The following is a 19,844-nucleotide window of genomic DNA, read 5'->3' as shown; positions in this document are numbered from 1 at the left end:
ACGTCTTCCTCTGGGTGTCTGTACGTCATCACGTTTTGAATGGAGTCGATTGCACAATCACAGCCACTATAAAAGAACAAAACGTGGAGGTACCTCCCTTTCTCGTCGCGCGCCTGAAGCGTGAAGAACATCGGACTTGCCTCATTCCAAATCGTTGTTTAGCCAGCAATATTTCTCTGGTCATGTTTTTACTCGTTATAGTTGTTAAAAACATCATAATGTAGTTAATTTGAACCGTTTTATAGCAATTTATATCCGTTTAGTGCGATTCTGAGGAATTTCTTTGTCGTGCACTTTCTAGCTTTGGGAACGTTTCGGGGTCTCGGTCGTTGTTAGTGGACATTTCGAAGGACAGAGGACATCTATCGACCAAAAGAAGATTACAACATAGAAAGGATACATTGCCCAAGAATCTGATGGAAGAACAGCTCAAAGTAAGCAATATTTAATATGATAAATCGTTGTTCTGTCGAAATATTTTAAACGCATATTTCGCCATTTTGTTTGTTATCGCGTCACTTGGCGAACCCTGTATTGAAAAGTAAGGATAATTTTAAAAATGTAAGTCAGCGGTTGCATTAAGAACTAATTTGTCTTTCGATTCCTGTCAACCCTGTATTTTTTAGTCAAGTATATGATTAGCTTTCGATTAAACTAGATCACTCTGAAAGCTGACGTCCCTCATTTTGATGCTTGAGTTGCTACTATTTTCATTGTATAACCACGGTTTTGTATGGCTAAATATGCACATTTTCGAACAAACTGTATATGTATGTTGTAAAATGATGTTACAGGAGTGTCATCGGAAGAATTCTGAGAAGGTTAGTGAAAAAATTAATATATTTTGGCGGTGATTACGTTATAGCGCTCTTTGGCTGGAATCGATGCTCTGGTAACGTTTTCACATGTGGTATGCTAACTTATCGATTTATTGTGTTTTCGCTGTAAAACGCTTAGAAAATCTGAAATATTGTCTGGAATCACAAGATCTGGGTCTTTCCATTGCTATGCTTTGTCTATTCTTATGAAATGTTTTATTAAGAGTAAATTGGTCATACACGTTGCTCTCTATAGTAATTCTAGTCGTCTTGTGATGGTCGGTGCAATTGTAAACTGTGATTTCTACCTGAAATATGCACTTTTTTCTAACAAAACCTATCCTATACCATAAATATGTTATCAGACTGTCATCTGAAGAGGTTTTTTCTTGGTTAGTGGCTATCAATATCTTAGTTTAGCCGAATTGGTGATAGCACCTGAAGTAGTAAGAAACTGATGGAGTTAGAAAAGTGGTGTATTTTGCTAACGTGTTTAGCTAATAGATTTACATATTTTGTCTTCCCTGTAAAACATTTTAAAAATCTGAAATGGTGGCTTTATTCACAAGATCTGTATCTTTCATCTGGTGTCTTGGACTTGTGATTTAATGATATTTAGATGCTACTATCTACTTGTGAAGCTATGCTAGCTATGCTAATCAGTGTGTGGGGGGGTGGGGGGTGATCCCGGACCCGGGGTAGAGGCTCGTTAGAGGTTAATTTTGCTGAACCCCAGGAAGAATAGCTGCTGCCTTGGCCACAGCTAATGGGGATCCATAATAAATACAAATACAAATATAGGAAGGGGTCATTGTTTACAAGTTGCAAGCTATCCCATAAAGCCATCGGCAAAAAACACATATTTTCATCTTCTCCGGAGTCTCGCAGCGCAACAAATCCAACTGTAAATCCAAGTGCTATGCACACGCCTGCAAAAAAAAATCCCTCTGTAACCTTTGCTACAGTGAAACACTAAAGGTTCCTCCAAGAACCCCTTAACTAACCAATCATGCAAATATGAACCCATTGACTGCAATGGCTCCTTGAGGAACTCCAGGGTTCCTTGAGAATCTCCAGGATTACTCGAGTCACCCCTAATGCGTTGGATGCTAAGATGAATTGCGCTGCCCTATTTATAGATTTGTCAAAAGCTTTTGATACTGTTGATCATTCTATCTTATTGAGTAAGTTGTCTGTGTTAGGCCTTGGCACTGAAGCCAGTTTGTGGTTTCACAACTATCGTAGTGACAGAACCCAGGCTATTATGATAGACGGGGTTAAATCCACATTTCTTGAAGCGCTTAAAGGGGTACCCCAGGGTTCGATTTTGGGGCCATTGTTGTTCACGTTGTATATAAATGATATTGGAAATACTGTTAGCACCTATAACATTCATCTCTACGCAGCTGACACAGTTATTCATTCCTGTGGCTCTTCAGTGCTGCAGGCCATTCAAGACCTTCAGCATGGTTTTGACTCAATCCCAAAATCACTTTCTGATCTTAAATGATGTTAAATGCAAATAAAACAAAGTTTATGTTGTTCTCTAGGTCTCGTAATGTTGACCCTGAGGACTTGCGTATTTGCACTCCAATTGGAGCCCAAATTGAGCAAGTTTCTCACTATAAGTACTTGGGTATCTGGATTGATGACAAGTTGTCTTTTAAAACACAAATTGAAAACTTGACAAAGCTAAGATCTATGATTGTTTCTTATATAGAAATAAATCCTGTCTCAGTTCTGAAAATAGAAGGAAGATTGTTCTCCGTGAAATTAGCTACACTACATTATTTATGTGCTTGTGGCAGCCTCTGTTTTGGACTCAGTATTCCATTCAGCAATACTTTTTATCACTGGGGACGGTTTTAGGACTCTTATGCGTGGAACAATACACATAATTCATGCAATTAGATATTCGGTTGCCTTTCAGGCTTTTATGTTAGGGAATGCGATTTTCTTAAATATGTTTAATGTTGTGTATTATGTGTTTTATTATAGTGTGTTTTAGTTGTAATGTTTATGTAGGGCTGTTGTGTTTTATTTATGTATTAGGTTTTATTTGTAAACATATACAGGGCTCTCTGGTAAAATAGTTTTATTTCAATGTGACTCCCAGTTTAAATAAAGGTGAATAATAATTCTAAGAGTGTAGGGGAATTCCCTCTAAAATAAGGGCTGGGATTAATGGACTACTGTCTCTCCACTTCCATTTTGACCAGCTGATCTTCCTTGTCTTCTAGGGTCATGGCAGTCTGACTTAAAGAGTCAGCCCTTATTAAAAAAGCATTACTCTAGCCTTGAGAAGTGAGTCGATAATGCCTCGGAACGGAGGGAGGATATTTCAGGAGTGTGTCTGGTGTCTGGTCTGCCACATTCAGAAGAGACATAGAGGTAGTGCGGAAGGGAGAGAGATAGCAGGGAGGGAGAATGAGAGAATAAGGAAAAGGAGAAAATGTGTTGAGTGGTCTGGGTGAGGGTTCAGGGGCAGTCAGTGGGCAACGACTAATTAAACAATTTGAGAATGGAGAGAGGGATAAAGAGAGAGAGATAGAGAGAGAGAGATTCAATGCCAATTCAAGGTTTGCAGGACTGAGGAACTGGAAGAGAGGTGTGCATCCCTTAACAGAATTAAGAGGTTGTGATCGATTTGGGATCTAGGCATCGGTCTTCCTCCTACACTTCCCTATACAACAGATACAACCACTCTTCTACAATATGATAGATTAGAATCACTTCATTTTCCGCAGAGGGAACACCTCTAACTACACCACTTAGAGTACCTGTAGAGTGACGGGGGGGACAATGGTTCCAAGGGGAACAAACACACACACACACACACACACACACACACACACACACACACACACACACACAGCTTTGTTTTAACACACTCAGATCCTCTACACCCATTAATCAGCAGGGCCAGGTTGTTGACATGGACGAAGTGTGCCACAAGATCTATGCACTCGATAAACCCGTCCGATAGCACGCGCTATGATGAACCACCTCCCCAGTGACTGATTGCGTCATGCCCCCTCTCGTAAATCACCCAGCGACAACCCCTCTGCCCCCTTCTCTTACCACCACTACCTGCTTTTGAGGAGTACACACACATGCATCCCGGGACACACCTGACAGGGTGTATTTGACATCTGTCTATGTCCTTATTGTCCCATCTATCTATGTCCTTATGTGCTTATTGTCGTCTCCTGTCCAGTCTAAGTAAGACAATGATAAAGTAAGCATGCCCACTTTGTCCTGGCTAGGGAGACTGTCTCACGGCAGCAGCAAGGGCTATGCCAGTCTGCCCTGTGTGTGTGTGCATGTGTGTGCACGTAAATGTGAACATTTGTCTGTGTGTTTGTGTGTGTTTGTGCTGCGTGCGTATGGAGTATGTCTGGCTGTCTGCGTGCGTGCTTGTGCGTCCATGCATGTATGTGTGTGTGTGCACGTCGATGTACACTCAGGGGTTAAATTGGGCCGGGTCCCCACGGGCACGAGACCCTGCACTTAAAAAAAGGTTTGGACCTTTTTTCTCAATTTTCGCCCAAAATTACATACATGTATCCAAATCTAACTGCCGGTAGGTCAGGACCTGAAGCAAGGATATGCATATTCTTGACACCATTTGAAAGGAAACACTTTGAAGTTTGTGGAAATATGAAATTAATGTAGGAGAATATAACACATTAATTAGATCTGGTAAAAGATAATATTAAAAAAAAAATATGCATTTAAAAACAATTTGGTACCATTTTGTTTGAAATGCAAGAGAAATTCCGTAATGTATTATTCCAGCTCAGGTGCAGTTTAGATGTTGGCCACTAGATGGCAGCAGTGTATGTGCAACGTTTTAGACCGATCCAATGAACCATTGCAAAAAGGGTGTATCAAGACTGCCCAAATGTACTTCATTGGTTTATTAATTTGTTTTCAAGTTCATAATTGTGCACTCTCCTCAAACAATAGCATGATGTTATTTCACTGTAATAGCTACTGTAAATTGGACAGTGCCATTAGATTAACAAGAATTTAACCTTTCTGCCCATATCAGATATGTCTATGTCCTGGGAAATGTTCTTGTTACTTACAAACTCATGCTAATCACATTAGCCTATGTTAGAGACCATGCTTTTACAATGGAAAGTATAAGGGCATACTAGAAATTAGCTCCCTGGATGCAATTCCTATGGCTTCCACAGGGTGTCAGCAGTCTGTTCAAGGTTTCAGGCTTGTAATTTCAAAAACGAAGAAGAAATATCAGTTTTAGTACAGGGACATAGTCTTGGAAATTCGTGTTTGCGCGCGCCATGAAGACAGAACGCACCTGCTAAAATCGGTTTCCTATTGAACATACTTCTTTCCGTAAGAAATATTATAGTTTCATTACATTTTAGGGTATCTGAGGAGTAAAGAGAAACATATTTTGACTTGTTGGAATAAAGTTTAGGGGTAGGTTTTCGGATTCCTTTCTCTTTCTGTTGAACGAGTGGATTACTCAAATCGATGGCGCCAACTAAACTGACTTTTTGGGATATAAAGAAGGATTTTATTTAACAAAATGACACTACATGTTATAGCTGGGACCCTTTGGATTACAAATCAGCTGAAGATTTTTTTAAAGTAAGTGAATATTTAATCGCTATTTGTGAATTTATGAAACCTGTGCCAGTGTAAAAATATTTTGATGTGGGGCGCCGTCCTCAAACAATCGCATGGCATGCTTTTGATGTAATAGCTACTGTAAATCAGACAGTGCAGTTAGATTAACAAGAATTTAAGCTTTCAACCGATATAAGACACTTACATGTACCTAAATGTTTAATATCCATAATTTGTATGATTATTTATTGAATTGCGCACCCTCCAGTTTCACCGGAAGTTGTCCCGCTAGCGGGACACTTAGCCCTAATAGGTTTTAAGGCCCTGCAAAACAAGTGTCCTGTCCAGGGGGTGTACTTGTACATCAAGCTGCCTCACACTACAGAAACATTCTAGCTTAGACAAGGTTACTTACTTTTACTTCTGACCCGGTGTTGCTTATGTACTCACCGGTCTGCTTGCCCTTCATGTGGTAGAAGAAAGAGATGCAGTAAGGGAGACAACCAGAACCCTTGGGGCCCCTGGTAGCGGTGACGTTGTAGAGGGGGGACAAGAGACGGGCAGTGTCCCCCGGTACCCGGGGACGAGAGGCCTCAATGTACATGTAGCAACCTGGACGGGTGGTAGAGGGGAGACAGAGGGTTGGGTTAGAGACAGTGGATTTGGTCCCCTTTTATATGTGGGTTTATCTGTAAATCCTTGTGAATTCTGCGTGACACAAATAGGTATGACAGTTGTAAGTGCTATGAAATAATGTGCACCTACGTTAATATATTCTCATTGGCCCTGTGTCCAAAGTTTAAAAAATATGTTGATTTTACATCCTTTTTGGATCATTTCTGCTCAAAAAACCTGGGCCCATATTACCAAAGTGCCTAATAGAAGAGTGCTGATCTAGGATCAGTATTGCCTTTTAAGCCATAACGAATAAAAGGGGGGACCTGATCCTAGATCAGAAATGCTGCAGCTCCACACTCGAAAATGAGAATAAAGGTTGCTTATCCATTCTGAAGATTCCCCACAACAAAATCCCCTCCGAAGCTTCACATTAAAGGTTGAACACTAACAGTTTTGTAGCTTGAATGAGGCTTAAAGGCGTGTGTCAGTTCCTCAAGGGCCTATGCAAATCCCAATGTTGGAGTAACTAACACTTTATTACTATATAAAGAGGTCATTGCATTTTGGATGACTGTCACGGAGCTCTTTGTAATCAGCAATGCTAATATGATATTAGCACGTGTAATATGTATAAACATTCAAGGACATTTTGTATTTGTAGTGTACAAGCTTTATATGATGAACAGGAATGACATTAGGCCATGCCTCACATCTTCTGATATGCTACTGCTACAATATATTATTAAAAATGTAAAAAGTTTTCCCCCTTCCATCACAAAAAGTTTCCTGTTTGAACATTTACACAGGCAGCCCGGTATATGCGTATTTTGAGAAAAGATATGCATCATGTCACAGGAGTTCCTCGAAGAAAATGTTAAGAGGAGTTTCTCGAGAAACCTTTGTGGCAATTTTTAGAACCTCAAAAGGTTATTCCAGGCTCCTTTACATCTAAGAGTGTAGTCTACCTTCTTTGGTGCCACTCCTGTCCATCTCTGGGCCGGTGTTGGATGAACGCTTGGGGTTCTGGGTCAGGTGGTTCTGTCTTGTCCAATCAAAATTGTCGCCCCGGTCCTGGGAGAAACCGCAGATGTGCTTGTCCTCAAAGCCACAGACATGGTCTATCAGAAAAAGAAATGTGAAGAAAGAAGGCGTTATAAAAATTGTGATTCAGAGATAATGAGCAATGACATTGAGAGACGAAAAATAGGGAAGAGTGAGGGATCACAGAGAGAAGAAGAGAGACAAAAGAGGAAGGAGTGAGGGATCACAGAGAGAGGAAGAGGGAAGAGTGAGGGATCACAGAGAGAAGAAGTGAGAAAAAAGAGGGACACATTATCAAGACACAGAACTGAGAGAGAGGGAGAGTATGAAAGAAAAAATGAAAGAGAGATATAGTAGGGAAAGCCAGGGCGGGAGAGACTAACAGAAAAAGAACTTAGGAGAGACAGTTTGAAGTTTAAAAATGACTAGTTAATCACATGGGAATCAGCTCCTAGCATTTCAACAATAATTCGCTGTCTGTTTCAACTCAATCACACAAACTAATGAAAAACAATCCTCCAACTATCCACACAGTTGCTACCAACAACAACAATCACATCAATTTCAACCCATCACATGAATCCACTGTGTTGTGGAAAACTACTGTCATGACTGTCCTGTGAGGATCACAATGGGTCAGATCAGCTTGGCAACGGCTGACAGTAACCAGACCCTCTCCCACCTGCAAAGGGGGGAGGAGGGAACTGCCGGGTTGAAAGCTCACATTTGGTTGTAAATTAAGCAGGAGAGGACTCTCTCTTTAACTTTAGTATCAACCAAAGGAATGTCTGTTCCCACCCAAAACTCTAACATCCAAAAAGTGAATAATGTAATAATATTTCTAACATAACAATATGAATGTAATATTGTTTTTCATTTTGTGATGTCATTAAAAACTGTATGGATGAAATACTGTAACTTGAAAGGTACAGTTGAAGTCGGAAGTTTACATACACTTAGGTTGGAATCATTAAAACTTGTTTTTCAACCAATCCACAAATGTCTTGTTAACAAACTATAGTTTTGGCAAGTCGGTTAGGACATCTACTTTGTGCATGACACAAGTAATTTTTCCAACAATTGTTTTTCAAACACATATAATTCACGGAATCACAATTCCAGTTGGTCAGAAGTTTACATACACTAAGTTGACTGTGCCTTCTCTAGGATAGGGGGCAGCATTTTCACGTTTGGATGAAAAGCATACCCAAATTCAACTGCCAGCTACTCATCCCCAGAAGATAAGATATGCATATTATTAGTAGATCTGGATAGAAAACACTCTGAAGTTTCTAAAACTGTGTGAATCATGTCTGTGAGTATAACAGAACTAATTTAGCGAAACCCCGCGGACAAACCATTCAGATTTATTTTTTGAGGTCACTCTTTTCAATGAGTTTTCATTGGGAATCCAGATTTCTAATTGAACTTCTTGCAGTTCCTACCACTTCCACTGGATGTCAACAGTCTTTAGAAATTGGTTGAGGTTTTCTCCTTTGTGTAATGAAGAAGTACGGCCATCCAGAACGAGGGTAACTTGAAGTGTACTGTTAGATAGAGGCGCGTGACCAGAAAGCTAGCTACAGTTTGTTTTAATCCTGTATTGAACACAGATCATCCCGTCTTCAATTTGATCGATTATTTACGTAAAAAAAATACCTAAAGTTGTATTACAAAAGTAGTTTGAAATGTTTTGGCAAAGTTTACAGGTAACTTTTGAGATATTTTGTAGTCACGTTGCACAAGTTGGAACCAGTGTTTTTCTGGATCAAACGCGCCAAATAAATTGACATTTTGGATATATATAGACGGAATTAATCGAACAAAAGGACCATTTGTGATGTTTATGGGACATATAGGAGTGCCAACAACAGAAGCTCTTCAAAGGTAAGGCATGAATTATATTTTAATTTCTGCATTTTGTGTCACGCCTGCAGGGTTGAAATATGCTTCTCTCTCTTTGTTTACTATGGTGCTATCCACAGATAATAGCATCGTTTGCTTTCGCCGAAAAGCCTATTTGAAATCTGACATGTTGGCTGGTTTAGAAGTGTAGCTTTAATTTAGTGTATTGCATGTGAATTTCATGAAAGTTTGATTTTATAGTCATTCATTTGAATTTGGCGCTCTGCATTTTTACTGGCTTTTGGCCAAGTGGGACGTTAGCGTCCCACATATCCCAGAGAAGTTAAACAGCTTGGAAAATTCCAGAAAATTATGTCATGGGTTTAGAAGCTTCTGATAGGCTAATTGACATAATTTGAGTCAATTGGAGGTGTACCTGTGGATGTATTTCCAGGCCTACCTTCAAACTCAGTGCCGCTTTGCTTGACATCATGGGAAAATCAAAAGAAATCAGCCAAGACATCAGAAAAAAATTGTAGACCTCCACAACTCTGGTACATCCTTGAGAGCAATTTCTAAATGCATGAAGGTACTACGTTAATCTGTACAAACAATAGTACGCAAGTATAAACACCATGGGACCACACAGCCATCATACCACTCAGGAAGGAGACGCGTTCTGTCTCCTAGAGATGAACATACTTTGGTGCGAAAAGTGCAAATCAATCCCAAAACAACAGCAAAGGACCTTGTGAAGATGCTGGAGGAAACAGGTACAAAATTATCAATATCCATAGTAAAATGAGTCCTATATCGACATAACCTGAAAGGCCGCTCAGCAAGGAAGAAGCCACTGCTCCAAAAACCAACATAAAAAAGACAGACTATGGTTTGCAGCTGCACATGAGGACAAAGATCATACTTTTTGGAGAAATGTCCTCTGGTCTGATGAAACAAAAATAGAACTGTTTTACCATAATGACCATCATTATGTTTGGAGGAAAAAGAGGGAGCCTTGCAAGCTGAAGAACACCATCCCAACCGTGAAGCACGGGGGTGGCAGCATCATGTTGTGGGGGTGCCTTGCTGCAGGAGGGACTGGTGCACTTCACAAAATAGATGGCATCATGAGGAAATGAAAATTATGTGGATATATTGAAGCAACATCTCAAAACATCAGTCAGGAAGTTAATGCTTGGTCGCAAATGGGTCTTCAAAACGGACAATGACCTCAAGCATTCTTCCAAAGTTGTGGCAAAATGTCTTAAGGACAACAATGTCAAGGTATTGGAGTGGCCATCACAAAGCCCTGACCTCCATCCCATAGAAAATGTGTGGGCAGAACTGAAAAAGTGTGTGTGAGCAAGGAGGCCTACAAACCTGACTCAGTTACACCAGCTTTGTCAGGAGGAATGGGCCAAAATTCACCCAAATTATTGTGGGAAGCTTGTGGAAGGCTACCCAAAACGTTTGACCCAGGTTAAACAATTTAAAGGCAATGCTACTAATTGAGTGTATGTAAACTTCTGACCCACTGGACATGTGATGAAAGAAATAAAAGCTGAAATAAATCATTCTCTCTACTATTATTCTAACATTTCACATTCTTAAAGAAAGTTGTGATCCTAACTGAACTAAAACAGGGAATTTTTACTTGGATTAAATGTCAGGAATTGTGAAAAACTGAGTTTAAATGTATTTGGCTAAGGTGTATGTAAACTTCCGACTTCAACTGTATATCCTCTTTCACTGTCAAGTTTTCATCCAATATGTTGTGCATTAATAAGAAAAATGATTAAAGTATATTTGTTAAGATTGGAATGTGATTTAAGTTTTCTAATAAGATAATTGTTTTTGATAATACTTTGTACAAGTAAGTAACCACGCCCGAAGTGAGGTCAGAGAGCTTGTAAGCATGACGGAACGCCCCTTTTGACCAAGAGTGCATAAAGGATCAACCTTTAGACCAGGAAACGTAAGGCTACATGTTTGAAATGGTTGAAACTTTGAACCTCAACACGAGGTGAAGAAATAAACTCACCTTTCTTTAGACCAGAGAAATTAAGAGCTGCAGCTCATGTCCATAGTGGTCTGAATCCTGAACCCTGAATAATCAACATGAGGAGGGAGAGGCGACAAACTCCCTCTCAGACAATCACTGGTACAGCTGATTATCTGTCCTGAGCCAAATCTTCAAACCATCCCATCCTACTACGAGTCTCAAATCACCGTACGCTACTCTCATCACCCCAGTGGAACCATCGGCACGGCTGGCTTATCTTCAAATGAGCAGCTTCAGGAGCGAATGGAAGAGTGAACTCTGTGAACTCTTCAGGACTACACGATGGACAAAGACAACCACACGTAAATAAATTCATGATTTCTTATTCCAAACGGGCCGCGGTTCGTGTGCAAAGCATGTGATTAATGGGAGAATAGTTATAGAATGTATAGACGATAAGTGTCTTTCTCTCTCTCCCTCTTTCTCTCTCATTGGGTAAAATGCCATATTGTGTCAGTCCGCTAGGGACCTTTGTCTCATGTATTAAGTGTGTACGTTATCCTGTTATTAGTTAGCTAGTAAATAATAATTAAACCAATTTGTGTAGTACTGAATCATGAGTAAGGCTGGGGTTTTTGCAGATGCATGAGGTAACGTCTGTTCAGAATGATGATATGATAAGAGGTAATGATTAATAGGATGACTGTTTATCGATGTAATATATATATACCTTAGAGTTTAATTTGGGAGATGGTAACTCTTTAAACAGCCTCTTCTGTGGTGCCCCAAATTGTTACATTATTAATTTAATTGGGTAACAATTAAACATAGTTAGTGGATTAAATAAATAAGTCATCAGATTAATGAAAGTAAAGTCAAGACACTACAGTACACACACACACACACACACACACACACACACACACACACACACACACACACACACACACACACACACACACACACACACACACACACACACACACACAAACACACAAACACAAATTATGCCCGCCACACAAAGTCAGCCCTAGTGCACTAATGGGGAATTGGGTTTCAATTGGGAAGAAGCCTGTATCTCCCTGTTCACCTTTCACGATGGTGTTATAATAGAAACAATCTATTACAATTTACATCCCACTCGGCGAAGTACATGCACTTCCTAATTTTGTTTAGGGCACTCTTACCTGAAGGTCTTGGGTATTTGTAGGCTGTAAAAGAGGAAATACACATTGATTACCACAATACACTTTCATACAACTTTGTAGTAGCCGGGGTTGAGGAGTTACGGATTACATGTAATCTGTTACATATAAGGCATTACAAAAAAATGGTAACTCTAATCCATTAAATTACCAGCAAAAATATTGTAATCAGATTACAGATACTTTTGAAAAACTAGATGATTACCTAGATGATTACTTTTAATATCAGAAAGGATGTTTACGGGAAAAAATATTTGACACTTCTCTGTTTTCTCAATGACATTCAAATCAGCATTGAAAAAAGGCGCAAGTTTATGTTTGTTCCACCTGAGAGAGTCTGACCACAAGTCAGAGACCACTATGATGACACACCAAATGTGTTTGATGGATCGCTGGAAAAGAGCAGGAATAGGCTTTTGTAGGTTACAGTCCAAGCTGTCTTTCAATGGTGCGACTGCTGTTGGCATCCAAAGATTATCCAGTTTGAATAAACACTTGGAGTTAAGGATGACAGCAGTGATGTAGTCTACAGCGATACAGATATCACTTATTATTGATATCTACATAGCGCTTTAATGTGAATTACATTTAGCTATTTGCACCTTACGGATTGTGGTTGTTGTGGATGGTTGTTCACAAATCTAAATGCGTATTTGAACCCAATAATGGTTGAATTCAAAAAGTTTAAGCTTCCTATCCATCATTGGTTTTCAAACCTCAAAACTATAAAATAACACATATGGAATCATGTAGTAACCAAAAAAGTGTTTATATTTGAGATTCTTCATAGTAGCCACCCTTTGGCTAGATGACATCTTTGCACACTCTTGGCATTCTCTCAACCAGCTTCACGAGGTAGTCAATTGGAATGCATTTCAATTAACATGTGTGCCTTGTTAAAAGTTAGTGGAATTTCTTTCCTTCTTAATAACTTCTTGGAACTATAGGGGGTGCTGTTCCGCATTAGCATATTTGGGTCTCCAAATTAAACTGCCTCGTGCTAAATTCTTGATCGTACAATATGCATATTATTGTTATTATTGGATAGAAAACACTTTCTAGTTTCTATAGCCGTTGGAATTTTGTCTCTGAGTGGTACAGAACTATATCTACAGCACTTTTCATGACAGGGGTCAGATTTCAGAAATTTTTACCCCTGATCTGGAGTCTGTTTTTAAGGTGACAGTGAATGCTATGAAGAAACCGACACTGCCTACGTCTTCCTCTGGGTGTCTGTACGTCATCACGTTTTGAATGGAATCGATTGCACAATCACAGCCACTATAAAAGAACAAAACGTAGAGGTACCTCCCTTTCTCGTCGCGCGCCTGAAGCGTGAAGGACATCGGACTTGCCTCATTCCAAATCGTTGTCTAACCAGCAATATTTCTCTGGTCATGTTTTTACTCGTTATAGTTGTTAAAAACATCATAATGTAGTTAATTTGAACCGTTTTATAGCAATTTATATCCGTTTAGTGCGATTCTGAGGAATTTATTTGTCGTGCACTTTCTAGCTTTGGGAACGTTTCGGGGTCTCGGTCGTTGTTAGTGGACATTTCGAAGGACAGAGGACATCTATCGACCAAAAGAAGATTACAACATAGAAAGGATACATTGCCCAAGAATCTGATGGAAGAACAGCTCAAAGTAAGCAATATTTAATATGATAAATCGTTGTTCTGTCGAATTATTTTAAACGCATATTTCGCCATTTTGTTTGTTATCGCGTCACTTGGCGAACCCTGTATTGAAAAGTAAGGATAATTTTAAAAATGTAAGTCAGCGGTTGCATTAAGAACTAATTTGTCTTTCGATTCCTGTCAACCCTGTATTTTTTAGTCAAGTATATGATTAGCTTTCAATTAAACTAGATCACTCTGAAAGATGACGTCAGACATTTTGAGGCTTGATTTCCTAGTATTTTCATTGTGTAACCACGGTTTTGTATGGCTAAATATGCACCTTTTCGAACAAACTGTATATGTATGTTGTAAAATGATGTTACAGGAGTGTCATCGGAAGAATTCTGAGAAGGTTAGTGAAAAAATTAATATATTTTGGCGGTGATTACGTTATAGCGCTCTTTGGCTGGAATCGATGCTCTGGTAACGTTTTCACATGTGGTATGCTAACTTATCGATTTATTGTGTTTTCGCTGTAAAACGCTTAGAAAATCTGAAATATTGTCTGGAATCACAAGATCTGGGTCTTTCCATTGCTATGCTTTGTTTATTCTTATGAAATGTTTTATTAAGAGTAAATTGGTCATACACGTTGCTCTCTATAGTAATTCTAGTCGTCTTGTGATGGTCGGTGCAATTGTAAACTGTGATTTCTACCTGAAATATGCACTTTTTTCTAACAAAACCTATCCTATACCATAAATATGTTATCAGACTGTCATCTGATGAGGTTCTTTATAGGTTATTGGCTATCAATATCTTAGTTTAGCCGAATTGGTGATAGCTACTGGTGGAGAGAAAAAATGGTGGACAAAGAAATTGTGTATTTTGCTAACGTGTTTAGCTAATAGATTTACATATTTTGTCTTCCCTGTAAAACATTTTAAAAATCTGAAATGGTGGCTTTATTCACAAGATCTGTATCTTTCATCTGGTGTCTTGGACTTGTGATTTAATGATATTTAGATGCTACTATCTACTTGTGAAGCTATGCTAGCTATGCTAATCAGTGTGTGGGGGGATGGGGGGTGATCCCGGACCCGGGGTAGAGGCTCGTTAGAGGTTAATGCGTTTTAGCCAATCACTTGTACAGAAGATAGCACTATTTGGTAAAAGACCAAGTCCATATTATAGTTAAAAAAAACACCTCAATTAAGCAAAGAGAAACGACAGTCCATCATTACTTTAAGACATGAAGGTCAATCAATCCGGAAAATGTCAATAACTTTGAAAAAATGTTCAAGTGCAGTCGCAAAAACCATCAAGCGCTATGATGAAACTGGCTCTCATGATGACAGCCACAGGAAAGGAAGACCCAGTTACCTCTGAGAGGATAAATTCATTACAGTTACTAGCCTCAGAAATTGCAGCCCAAATAAATTCTTCACAGAGTTCAAGCAACAGACACATCTCAACATCAACTGTTCAGAGGAGACTGCGTGAATCAGGCCTTCATGGTTGAATTGATGCAAAGAAACCACTACTAAAGGACTCCAAAAATAATAATAAGAGACTTGCTTGGGCCAATAAACACAAGCAATGAAGATTACGCCGGTGGAAATCTGTCCTTTGGTCTGATGAGTCCAAATGTGAGATTTTTGGCTAATCTATACTTCCATGTTTCCAAGTCCTATTCTTGAAGATCAAGGGGTATAACATTAATTGGAATGACTGTAATTCTGATAGAGTTTGGTTTTCAATGTAAAGATATCATTTAATTGTATTATTATATGTAGTAGAAAGCAATGGGTTAGAAGAAGCCTACATAGCCAACCCATAAAGTAAAATGTAACATCCATATATGGCCAGCTATGTAAACTTTAATGTTGATTTCAACTGCAATAGATGTGGTTCAATTAATAACATACATTTTTTGTCTTCTTCTAATGCCTCTTAAGGGGAAAGTCATCTAAAAGTAACTGAATGTAATCAGATTACGTTACTGAGTTTGGGTAATCCAAAAGTTACGTTACTGATTACAATTTTGGACAGGTAGAAAGTAACCTACCCAACCCTGGTAGTAGCACACATTTTAAAATGTATTTAAATAATTGCCTAAATTAACATAACAAAAAGGGCCTACTTGGCCACAGGGTCGGGGTCAATTCCATTTCAATTCCAGTCAATTCAGGAAGTATAATGAAATTCAAATTAAATGCTTTTCAAATAGGAATATTTGGAATTAGAAGTTGGTTTACTTTCTGAATTGACTGTAATTAAAATGCTATTGAACCCAACCCTGCTTGGCCAGCTACGGATGAGTTATTATTATCATTAGACACTAACTAAAGAGTGTCCATTTTGGCTCCAGGTGCAAGCCAGTCACCGGGCACTACTCACGCTCTGAGTACTTGATGGTGCGACTGACATAGTCTCCTGTGCTGTAGGTGGTGATGGGGGCCAGGCGGATTTCATAGGAGAGGGGGATCTTCAGGTCAGTCAGGATGTAGGACATGAGGCCGCCCTTCACCGGCTCCTTATTGTCGATCTGCTTGGAGAACAGGTTCATCTGATTCATCTTTTCATTCTGCTTCATCAGGGGGAAACAGAGAGTAGGATAGAAAGAGGGGGGGGGGGGGGGTGGTGAGAAATGGGACCCAACAGATAATGGTGGGTTTAACTCGCCTAACTGATATACGTATATAGTAAAGCCGTTTGAAACTTACCTCCCAGTAACATTTAAATGAGTGGAATGGGATGAAAAAACACGTTCACATTACCAAGTACCTTAATGGTGTAACCCTACTGACTAGACCCGGGGCACGTGCGTGCGTCCGCATGCGCCATCGCACAAATGTTGATTTTGTCCATCCACACCAGATGTGATCATGACATGCAGGTTGAAATGTCAAAACGAGCTCTGAACCAAATATATTCATTTGGGGACAGGTCGAAAAGCATTAAACATGTATGGCAATTTAACTAGCTAGCTTGCTTTTGCTAGCTGATTTGTCATGGGATATAAACATTGCGTTGTTATTTTACCTGAAATGCACAAGGTCCTCTACTCTGACAATTAATCCACAGATAAAATAATAAACCTAGTCAGTTTCTAGTAATCGCTCCTCCTTCAGTCTTCTTCTTCTTTTTTGGACTTTATATGGCGTTTGGCAATCAACTTTAAGATGCATGTAAGAGTATGTATTAGGCTGATTGAGAGAAGGTTTGAATCATAATCAACCCATCCAATGTGAGTACATCTGTTGTTGAAGAACAGTAGATCAATAAAGCTACAGTATTCTAGTAACTCAAATTAGCTTTAGAATTTCCTGGATTCTTTGGCTTTAGACAAAAGCTATTATTTCACTTAATACAAAAACAGTTTTTGTATTAAGTTCCATGTTTTTTTCAGGAAAGTCTGATTTCAGGAAAGTCCTGACACTAAACATTATTACCGTGCATTATAACTATTTGAAAATGCATAAAACAACATAGCTGTCAATGGCAGCCTATAGCGGTTGGTTTTCAAAATGGTACAGCTCTATAACCGTTTAAGCTACAGACACTAGATCAACTGTAAAAAAGTCAATTAAATACAATTAAATAAATAAATCGTTTTTGAACTATAAAATTATTTAAATGTGCATACATTTGCATAAAATGAATACATTTACCATAGTACCTAACTTCCCCCATGATGGTTTTCTGAATACAGTCACAGGTAAATGGCGTTGTTTGGTCCAACACGATAGCGGAGGGCCAGTCAGCCAATTAATTTACTTGTGACTGTATTCATGATACAGCACTGCCTCACGTGCCTTATTACTTTCATAAAACTGTTACCAACATATTCAAAAACAATGAATTACGTTAACAAATTGATGTAAATTTACAGCAAAACATTTACAGTTAGCTACTGTTATTCTATATGACAGTACAGTAATATGGGGGGCTCAATGGCATTCCGCAACACTGCTGTAAAATGACAGAAATTGCTTTAATTTTACAATACCATTTTACAGTAAAGTACTGTATTACCTGTTTTGCTGTATATTTACAGCAGCATACTGTGAATGATGGCGCATTGTGGGAAAATGTGGTGGGCGGAGAAAGACTCTCTGGCTCATTAACATATTTTGAGGCGTGCCTTGTAAGGGGCTATATTTGTTCCATCTGTTTTATCTTAGTGACAGAAGTCGGGCCATTGTGATTGATGAGGTTAAGCGAGAATTGCTCGATGTACATAAAGGTGTACCACAGGAGTCAATTTTGGGATGCATACTATTGCCCCGACAGTTGATTTAGCGGTGTCAAAACTACAGTCACATTTTATAGCTATGCAGGAACCCCTTGCTGATTTAAAACTTGTGCGTATACAGGGGAAACTAAATACATGTTTTCAAACTCTCGTAAGGATGTTTCAGATGAACAACATGCCCCTTTACCCCCACTGTTCATTTCTTGTTTTTAAAGGATGAGAGAAGTGCTACACCTGGTGGAGAGAGATTGTAAGACAGAAATAGTTGCTTTATACGCATAACGTTACGGCATGACACGGCATGACACGTCACGATGTAACGATGTAACGATGTAACGGAGGGTCAGTTTTTTCAACTTTTCTCCAATACTATAGAGCCATTACCATGTCGATCAACACTTGAATAGAAACCTAGTTCACACCCCCGATTTTGAAGTCAACACAGTCACTACAGTCCCATTAGTTTTCTTTGTAGCCTCGTTTGAATGTTGCGTTTGCACACATTTGTACTGAATGGGGTGAGTTTACGTTATTCGTTTCCCAGAGCCGTTTGCTTTTCTAGTTAGAGCCTAATGTTAGCTAGCTAAGATACTAGATCACTAGATACCAAAACAATCAAAGGCCATTTTCTCAAAAGTGAGTTTGGCTACATAATACCGAATCCAGGTGGTGAGTCACATTTTGTGCTTCGCATGACTGTATTTCTGTACATTAATGTGTATATGTCTGGGTATAACGTCTATAGTTATGTTGTGTATACAGAGCACCTCTGTAAAAGAGATCTAGGTCTCAATATGTTTTCCCTGTTAAAATAAAGGTTAAATAAAAATTGAGAGAATGCTGTACTCCACAGAATACAGTCCCATACTGTATTTTTGGAATCTAAAAACCTTGTTATATAAATCTACAATAACTTACTGGCTACTGTGCTGCCACTTATTTACTATAATTCAGTACCACTACAGACTAAAGTACCATTTTTGGAGTGCCATAAACCTTTTGAATACTAGTGGGTGCATGGTATTGTTGTTTATGGCTCATTAACATATTTTGAGGTGTCCCTTGTAAGAGGCTATACTTGGTGCACCTCTTAGTGAGAGTGATGTACCAATTTAACTGAAATGTGGTAGCAGTTATCTAATGTTGTATGGTGTACTGTATAGGAGACCGATCAAAGCGGCAGTAAGTGTCAAAAGTTTTGCCCTGTTCTTTTGATCTGTTTGCCGAGTAGTCACTGTCAGCTTAGAAGCCTTTCTTAAGGGCCTGCAAGTGCAAAAAAATAGAATTTGTATGCTGTAAAATATAATTCCATATTCATTGTTAGCAATTGCTCTAACTTTATTACAACATCATTTAACAATAAAGTACCGTTTTGCTGTATATTTACTGCAGCGTTCTGTAAGTTATGGTGCCTTGTGGAAAAATGTTGTGGGAGGGAAAGAATCGTTGGCTCATGAACATATTTTCCGAGGCATGCCTTGTACGTGGCTATATTTGTTGCACTTGTTAGTGAGAATGCTATACAAATTGAACTGACATGTGGTAGTAGTGCCCTAACTTTGGAGTACTTGGGAGTATGGCTAGACACAGTAGCCAGTAAGTTATTGTAGATTTATATAACAAGGTTTTTAGATTCCAAAAATACAGTATGGTACTGTATTCTGTGGAGTACAGCATTCTCTTACACTGTCCTTCTCTCAGCACATATCAAAGTTGCAGGCTAAAGTTAAATCTAGACTTGGTTTCCTCTATCGTAATCGCTCCTCTTTCACCCCTGCTGCCAAACTAACCCTGATTCAGATGATCATCCTACCCATCCTAGATTACGGAG

The 19,844-nt window shown here is 39.0% G+C and overlaps 1 protein-coding gene across 1 annotated transcript in view; it reads right to left on the bottom strand.

The window, feature by feature from the left end:
- LOC139530526 (MAM domain-containing glycosylphosphatidylinositol anchor protein 1-like) overlaps positions 1 to 19,844 on the bottom strand; it is a 292,852-nt gene that overhangs the window by 28,689 nt on the left and 244,319 nt on the right. The window contains exons 13-16 of the mRNA XM_071327017.1: positions 16,156 to 16,342; positions 12,114 to 12,137; positions 7,004 to 7,156; positions 5,871 to 6,032 (exon numbers count right to left, since the gene is read on the bottom strand). Coding sequence (XP_071183118.1) covers positions 5,871 to 6,032; positions 7,004 to 7,156; positions 12,114 to 12,137; positions 16,156 to 16,342 — 526 coding nt within the window. The remainder of the gene's footprint in view (positions 1 to 5,870; positions 6,033 to 7,003; positions 7,157 to 12,113; positions 12,138 to 16,155; positions 16,343 to 19,844) is intronic.

Source organism: Salvelinus alpinus, chromosome 9 (assembly GCF_045679555.1).
Source record: "Salvelinus alpinus chromosome 9, SLU_Salpinus.1, whole genome shotgun sequence".
NCBI classification, from domain to species: domain Eukaryota; kingdom Metazoa; phylum Chordata; class Actinopteri; order Salmoniformes; family Salmonidae; genus Salvelinus; species Salvelinus alpinus.
Note: the sequence above shows the minus strand (reverse complement) of the source record. Positions and strands in the feature narration are given on the sequence as shown.